The sequence below is a fragment of the Hydra viridissima genome, unplaced genomic scaffold (assembly GCF_058129835.1).
Source record: "Hydra viridissima isolate aposymbiotic clone 2 unplaced genomic scaffold, HvirCarnegie_v1 scaffold_2, whole genome shotgun sequence".
Classification (NCBI taxonomy): Eukaryota; Metazoa; Cnidaria; class Hydrozoa; order Anthoathecata; family Hydridae; genus Hydra; species Hydra viridissima.
The window spans coordinates 17,276,545-17,284,622 of NW_028324301.1; the positions used below are offsets into that span (position 1 = coordinate 17,276,545).

General features: G+C 27.7%; 3 protein-coding genes across 3 annotated transcripts in view; 2 read left to right on the top strand and 1 right to left on the bottom strand.

The window, feature by feature from the left end:
* LOC145194661 (E3 SUMO-protein ligase ZBED1-like) overlaps positions 1 to 8,078 on the top strand; it is a 244,672-nt gene that overhangs the window by 197,077 nt on the left and 39,517 nt on the right. The window lies entirely within an intron of this gene.
* LOC145184535 (lysosomal-associated transmembrane protein 4A-like) lies at positions 396 to 2,690 on the top strand. Its single transcript, XM_090077125.1, has 7 exons — positions 396 to 597; positions 707 to 821; positions 901 to 977; positions 1,425 to 1,547; positions 1,674 to 1,772; positions 1,911 to 2,024; positions 2,210 to 2,690. Exons 1-7 carry the CDS (start codon positions 478 to 480, stop codon positions 2,270 to 2,272), a joined length of 711 nt encoding a protein of 236 aa, XP_089933251.1. The 5' UTR covers positions 396 to 477; the 3' UTR covers positions 2,273 to 2,690.
* LOC149892259 (ganglioside GM2 activator-like) lies at positions 3,432 to 5,297 on the bottom strand. Its single transcript, XM_090077126.1, has 5 exons — positions 4,869 to 5,297; positions 4,634 to 4,709; positions 4,050 to 4,251; positions 3,749 to 3,911; positions 3,432 to 3,661 (listed from the first exon to the last, which is right to left on the bottom strand). Exons 1-5 carry the CDS (start codon positions 4,932 to 4,934, stop codon positions 3,563 to 3,565), a joined length of 606 nt encoding a protein of 201 aa, XP_089933252.1. The 5' UTR covers positions 4,935 to 5,297; the 3' UTR covers positions 3,432 to 3,562.

Sequence of the window (8,078 nt, forward strand, 5' to 3'; positions counted from 1 at the left end):
TGAATTTATTATCATTTTTATATGTAAATATATGATTCAAGTGGGTTGTTTATTTTTCTAACTTTTTTCTGAATTAAGTGTTAATAAAATCGAAAATGATTTAAACTACTTGATGTTCAATTTAATTCTGCACCGTGTAGAATTGTCTGTTAGTTTGTTAATATCTAAAAATTTAAATATTATTTTAGTGAGTTAACATGTAAGTTAGCAAATGTCTTAAAGTTTGTATAAAAATTATGCACACTTTTTGCATTAAAGGTTTCTCTACAAACTTATTTTGTGAGAACATGTTCACTTGTGTTATTCAGACGTGAGTATCTCTCATTGTTTCAAAATCTTTCTTAAATCAAAAATGAAATTGGTATTGTAATTCTATGCAACAAGTATCCTAATAATACCTTCTTAAATTGAATGTAAAGAGTAACCATTAGATCTTAGAGTTTCAAGTTTTGATTGCCTTTATAAAGATTAATAAAAATGAAGTTAGAAGATAATATTCGAATACAGAGTATTTCCGATGACAGGGTAAAACCAACTCAATGCTGTATTTGTATGGATGTGAGATTGGGAACAATTCTTATAGGATTGTTCTGTATGGTAAAAAATGTTTTTTTTCCTTTTCTTTTTGATGTTATATACATTTTTTTTATTTATCTTTTTTAACTTGGTTTCAAACTGTTAAATAGTCTGTACTTTTAACATCAAGGCTGTAAATACTGCTGGGCTTATAGCATCAACTACTGTAATGCTACAGCATAAGGAAAAGTTAAATGAATGGAGGTATTTTTCTAATGTGAGGCAGGTTTCTTCAAACCATTCAGGTAATTTTTTTATCTAAAAGTATTTCCTATTGAATTATTTTTTTAACAGTTTAACATTGTTTCTTTTAATTTGATTTAGTTGATCAACTGATTGGTTTAAGTGTGATCATTCTTTGCTTCATTATAATTGTTGCATTGATTTATGGTGCCATTAAGGTAAAATTGAATAAATAAGCATAAGATCTAAACCTTTAAACTTTTTTTAAAGAGGGCTCAGAACACAACTGCACATTTAATTGGTTTAACTTGTAAAACCATCTTGACAGTTACCACCTCTCTTATATTACAACTTTTATGGGATGCTCAAAAGTGATGTTTCCCATATTAAATGCTTTATGGTAAATATGAAGTATGAAATCTATATTTGATGCTTTTAGATTTTTCTGACCCACTAAAGTTGTTAACATGATTATCTAATATAATATCTTAAACTTAATTAGATAATAGACTCAAATTAAAAGTGAGATATTTCTTAAATTAATAAACTCAAGTTAAAAATGATTAAACTTGAAAAGAAATAACTTAGCTCCACTATGATTTAAATAATTTTTCTATTTAGTTTTTTAATTTTTTTTTTTTTAATTTTTTAATTTTTTCCTTTAGCGAAAGTCAGGTTATATTCTTCCTTTCTTTTGTTTGCAAGTTTTTGATGCTACAGTAACTCTGATGGTTGCTGCCACGATGATTAGCTATGCTCCCCAAGTGAAATATTTCATTGAAAATCATGTAAATAGTTTTATTGCTTTTTTCTAATGAAAATTTTTTGTTACTTTTATATGCATTAGGATTAAATGTGTAAGATTTTAGTTATAATTAGATCATTTTGAAGATTTACTTTTTTCTTTTAAAAAGCCTGAAGTATACTTGCATGCAAATTGTATTTCACATATGAGCATTGAGAAGTTCCGCTATATTTTGGTTACTTTCTGGCTAGTTACGTTAACTAGCAAGGTACTTTTTTAAATTATGGTTATTTGGTTTTTTATAGGTTTGTTTAGAAAGGGCTGGAGGGAGGGGAGGAATCTAAATTGTTGTAAAAAAGTGATTTTTATTAAACAGAGTATGATTGATTGTTTGCTTTTACACTAGTACTTTATGATGACTGTTGTATGGTCTTGTTACAAGTATTGTAAGAGCTATGAAGAAAGACAATCTCTAGTGCAACTTCCACAAATGTTAAATCATGAAAGTATTGACACTGCAGTAAGTGAACAAAAGAGTTCATCTGAATTTATTTTTTATCTAGTTTTTTATATATATATATATATATATATATATATATATATATATATATATATATATATATATATATATATATATATATATATATATATATATATTTATTTATTTATTTTGTTGTTTACTTATTTTTCTGTACTTTTTTTTAGACTAAACTTCCATCCTATGATGATGTAGTAAAGATTGCCCCTCCTCCTGCTTACTCTAATTAAAAAGCTGAAAGATTCATAGACATTTTGGAAATTTTCTATTTTTATGAATAATGGCAAAATATGGGAAAGTTTTTTTGTTCAAACTAAAAAAAACACTTTTTGATATGTAATTAAATATAATCTCGTAATTTTATTTTGTGATGGCTTTTTTTTTGAGGGAATTGTTTAAGAAAGGTATATAAAAAAAATTAATTCATAAAAGGTTCTCTTTTTTCTTTACAATTACTTTGAAACTTGGTCTGGTTTTTTTTTTTTTTTTTACAACCAATAGTGTACATTAGTTTATGATTAGCCTTTTGCATTCTTTTAATGCTCAGTATAAATCGTAATTGTCTTTGGATATATATCACGAAGTAATACAGGTATATATCACGAAGTCTTTGTATATATTTCGCAAAGTAATATTATTTTAACTCGACGTTTTGTGGTTTTTTACTTTTAAAGAACTGCCGAGAAGTTTCTTGTTTATTACACTAATTACAAGAGTTGCTGGAGCGTGTTGTTCTTACTAGAAATTCTACTTTACAGCTTAATCTTATCCCACCCAATCATATTCTATATATTTAAATATAAAAAATCTGTTAGAGAACTTTTAGTTTCATTTTATAATAAGTATTACTAAATCTTTATAAAATAAAAATTTAACTTAATTTCTTTTTACAAAGCAAATAAATGCGTATAAATTCCAGAGTATTGAACCTATGAATGTCTCCTAATTCTCATAACTTCATTAAGGTAATCACTATGAACAGTCAGTTGGTAAGTACTTAGTTTTTTTTTGAACGCACTAAAAAGAAGAGAGCCTGTATCCTTGACGATCTCTATAGCCCACGTTAAGCTGAGTCCATCGAGTTCCATGGTGTAAAAACTAAGTGAATTAAAATTGAGAGCTATCTATCAAGATTTCTGTTGAGTTCGACTGGACACGGAACCTTGTAATCGGTCATTGGTTATTAATAGAAAATATTTTTCTTCACAATACATGTTCAACAAAACCTTTTAAAATTCAAATTTGTAACTCTCCTTAAATTTTTAAACTAACGGTTTTTAAATTCCAAATTTTAAATAGATAGTCAATAACTATTTTCGATTTCGAGGATTTTTTTTTTAGTTAAACATACCTTTGTTACTTACATTTGTAACCGAATTCTGACACTCATCTACATAAGAATTTATTTTAATAATTACTTCTACATTGTCTTTTCAAAAATTATCAACGCTTACGACGAAGAGTATACAAATTGTTTATAAAAAAAACCACAAATAAAATGTTGCTAGAAAGCCATGTTTTCACAATAAGCTTTCTGCACTCTGCAACGAGCATTTGACCTCATAGCACAATACTCTTTCATCGCCATTCTTCAAGGTAACTTGTACTTGATAATCTCCCTAAAAACAATTTATAACGTTCTTTTTGTCACAGTTGTTAAATTACTCATAACGAAAAAGTTAATCTAAAATTTGTGTTATCCTTACATTTTCAATAATAGCTGGCAAATTTAGTTTTGGAATTTTGAAGATTCCTTTTTCTATATTAATTTCGTTTTGAGGAAGTGGACACCTACAGTTCCAGCCAACCGCCAACACTTGTGGTGGACAAGTGACATTTTGAAGAAGGTTGCATGGATCTGAATACGTACTTGAAAAAAAAATATATTTTAGTGAACTTAGCAAATGTTTTAGAATATGCTAAGTGAAATTGTTTTGTTATGGAAGATTATCATTAATGATTTTATTTTTATTGCTTCTTGTACTTTAAAAAAGTGTGTAAACTTACCATGAACCAAGGTTATCAACGCAAGGGACTTCAATGAACTTTCCAAAAAAATTTTTTTTTACTACAACCTCAAGAGAACTGGGTTTTTCAATGGTGGTTTTAACTTCTGTGTTTAAACTCAGCGTCACATCACCTGGTATTATTATTGGATCAGGTGCAACATCCATCGCGTTTACTACAACAGGATCTATGGACGCGTCTCCTAAATATGATTTTAAAAATGGAATGAGTTGCTCAATGACGTGAACATCAAGTAAAAATTTGTTTGCTTGATAAAATTTAATTCATTTTGACTTTTTAATGATAACCTTAGAGAAAATAAGTCCAGCAAAATTACAGTTATATATAATATATTAGAAAAATTAAAATAATATATAAGAAATTTTACTAAAATGTCAAATATATTACAACTGCAGTTTTGCATACAAACCGGAATAGTTTAAGAATGATGGCGTAGAATTCTTGGAAAAACGTTTGACCAAGTGTATAAAAATTTAGGGAGATTATATTGAAAAGTAAAGCTTATTTTATGAATAACCCCTCGTAACAACCAATAACGATGTTCATCGACAAAATCTACTTACCACAATTTGACCAACTGAACCCATAAGCAGTGAGATGCTTGAAAAACACATCTTCATCGGGTTTGCTCTCGTCGATCTTAATCAGATCATTCCAATTTAGTAAAAATAATGTATGAGTGTGTGTATGTGTTTATATATATGTGTTTATATGTATATATATATATATATATATATATATATATATATATATATATATATATATATATATATATATAACTCACGTAACATCGTTTACCTCAGACTGATATTCTTCTAGAGGGAAGGCATTGCAAAGAGCAAGAACTGCAAGTAAAACAAACATTTTACCAACGACGAAGCTTTATTTATTACTTCATGTATGCAAGTATTTATTAAAACATGAAAATAAAAAGTAATTCAACTTTGGTATAAAAACATTTAAGAATTAGTTTGTTGATAACGCCTATCATAACAAGAATAATTTTTAGTTCACAAAAATAAAGTATACTTTTTAAGTTAGTTTTAAATTCAGATTACATATTAACTGTATAGAATTAGATTGATCAAACTTATAAATACACTTTTATTCTAAGAAGCATTTTTGATAAACAGAAACAAGGATTCTTCCACTTACAATATAAAAATAAATATCTCTACACTTTTGGTAATTACAGTGCTTTTATTATGCAAAAAATGCGTTAATTCTGACGCAGTTCATTTCGAAACCAAAGTTGTTTACTTAAATAAGACGATCGCTAAGTTCAAATTTCTAATATGCTTTTAAAACAGCCTTGTTTATTCTCTAATATATACAATAATATGTTCTAATGATTAACTTTATTTCCTTTTTAAAATAATTTAATATCTATATAATCCCAAATTTGGAGTCGTAGGTAGATATTAACTTAAATACTGGAAGTTAGAAACGAAAGTTGATTTTTTTGCTTTCAAAGCAAAGCTAAAAAATTAACTTTTGTTTTCAATTCTAATAAAAGTTTGAAAATTACGGCTCCAACTTTATTTGCGATAAAAAGATTAACGATTGTCAATACTAAGCGATACAGTAACAAACGGTATTGGACATTACATAACCTCATGGACCTATAAGAGATGGACGTGCAACCTATTGTTTTATATCAAAGAGGCCGCAGAAATCAGCGAGCCATGCGAGTTTCCAACAAACTCTAAATTTTCACTCGTCAACAAAAGAACCTATCAAAATGGCTGCCCACAGTTTTTAAACAGAAACTCTGATCATGTGGTATTAGTTTAAACTTTTATAGCATTTGTTTAATAAGACTGTTCAGGATAAAGTAACTACTTCACGCGTTGACAAATTACTAAACAAATTACACCAAGGTAAAGGAAATTAGTTGTCGGCACGGACAGATTTTCATCATTTTTCCAAGATAAACATTTGTAAATTTGGGTACTTTTTTCGTGTAAACAAAGTTCCGTCAATAATAAAAAAGACCTGTAAGGCTAATTTTAAAATGACTAAAAAAAAGTATAGCGAAGTATAAAAAAGTTGAAATAAAATTTTTTGTCAAGATCTGGTTTCATTCAACTCCTTGGTCCTTCATTCACCAGCCTTAATTTTGTGTATTTTTTGAGTATTTTTTCAGATATGTCGCCATTTTTTTCCTCGACTACTCTATAAGCTTCATAATATATATTCCACTATGCATTATTTTTTTAGTAGGTGTATTTTGTAATGGGCTTTTTTATAGTTCATTTGATTGTGCAAAACCTTTTAAAAAGTTATTCAAATTTATAATTATCTTGCAAAATGCGGCCAGATATTTCAAGTTTTCGTTTTTCATATTTCATATATTATTTCATTTGTCATAAAAGGCACATAATAACCCATTTGTTTTTGTCAAATAAAAATTAGCTTATATTTAGCTGGTAAACCATGTTATGTTAATATTAAATACTTAGTTATTCTTTCGGTTTGCCATAATTTGGCTTTGCTAAATTCTTTAAAACTGTGACAAATTATTTTTTTCTTTATTGTATTTACATTCATTTTATGTATAAGTTATTTATCCTTAACTGTATATATTTCTATTGTTAAACATAAAAATAGAAAATTCTATAATATTCATAAACAAGAAGTCTACAGCAATATAGTAGATGGAGTAGCTCCCTGGACATGAAACCAATATGCTCTAGGTAGCTACAAAACTAATTGATATTTTGTATTATTTACTATATCTCTAGCTTTACATATACTAAAGTAGTTTAGTTATCTTAAATATTTGATGGTATATTGTGCTTTTTATAACATGCAACTAAACTGAAAGTATATGTGATATTTTACTAAAGCACCAAAAATGTCATACACTGGTCTTCTAAATATCGCACCTAATCGAGTAAAAATTAAAAAACAGTTTTTTCTAGTGATTGTTTTATTTGGAAATTTCATTATATATTTGTATTATATTTTTGCAATTACTTATGGGATCAATGAGCAAATGCATACTTGTCTCTGCCCTTGTTTGCCTTTGCTCTAGGACTTTTTAAAAAAATTTTTGAGTGAACTTTTTAGGCTCGTTCAATGTTTAACTTTTCAGTTGTCCAGAGGTTGTCAATAAACATCTTTATTTTCAGTTATCCAGAGGTTGTCAATAAACATCTTTATTTATTCCGAATTTGGGTTCACATGAAGGTTCTTTATCAGTAAATTATTTAAGATTCAAAAAGTAAGTTAAAAAGAAATACCAGAAGTTGTGCTAATTGAAGGAACCTTTCATCTACTTTGACCTCAGTGCGGATTTAAAAGTTAACAAATCTTCATGTTAGACGCTTTTAGATGTCACTTTGAATCGACTAAATGTGGTTTTTGAATGTGTTAATAGAAGCCCTCGCCTTAACTAAATTGCATTAAGAGCCGCATAAATTGATTTAAGGCTAGACTATATTTAAATGGTTAAATTCTTCTTCAGTTGGAAATCTAATCCCAGTTTCTTTCAAAAGCATTGTTTGTAACAAGCGGGTAGTGTGCACATTTTGATTTCTCAACAAGATTTATAAGTTTTGGAAATGCAACTGAAGCTTAAACATAAACACTTTTTTCTAAGTTCACAGTAGCAACACTATGGCGGTGCTTTTAAATTGTCTTTAGGCTCATATTACAAAAGCATATTGGCGCCAATCCAATAGGTTTAGTTAAAAATTGCTGAAAAGTTCTACGTGTGAACGCACAAATTAAATGCAAAATCTAGATTACGATCAAAAAAAAAAAAATTTTTTTTTCGCCATTTACAATTTTATTTCATCATTTCCATGAATATATGCTAACAGAAAAAAATGTTCTTTTGTTTAGATTTCGGCATTTCACTTGTTTTTTTTCTTCCGTTTATCTTTTTTTTAAAACTAAAACCAACGCTTATGGCTCGCGTAAAAATTATAGACAACGCAGGAATGCCTACTTGGACAATTACTTCCTCGTAAAGCTTTTAGCTTGAAACGATTCAACTAATAA

What these genes read in the sequence shown, in the direction of transcription:
- LOC145184535 (XM_090077125.1), top strand. Translation starts at nt 478, where the DNA reads ATGAAGTTAGAAGATAATATTCGAATACAGAGTATTTCCGATGACAGG. An exon ending in GGTTTCTTCAAACCATTCAG is followed by an intron (nt 822 to 900) that starts GTAATTTTTTTA and finishes AATTTGATTTAG; the next exon opens with TTGATCAACTGATTGGTTTA. An exon ending in ATGAAAGTATTGACACTGCA is followed by an intron (nt 2,025 to 2,209) that starts GTAAGTGAACAA and finishes ACTTTTTTTTAG; the next exon opens with ACTAAACTTCCATCCTATGA.
- LOC149892259 (XM_090077126.1), bottom strand. Translation starts at nt 4,934, where the DNA reads ATGTTTGTTTTACTTGCAGTTCTTGCTCTTTGCAATGCCTTCCCTCTA. An exon ending in TAGAAGAATATCAGTCTGAG is followed by an intron (nt 4,710 to 4,868) that starts GTAAACGATGTT and finishes GATCTGATTAAG; the next exon opens with ATCGACGAGAGCAAACCCGA. An exon ending in GTTGATAACCTTGGTTCATG is followed by an intron (nt 3,912 to 4,049) that starts GTAAGTTTACAC and finishes TTTTTTTTCAAG; the next exon opens with TACGTATTCAGATCCATGCA.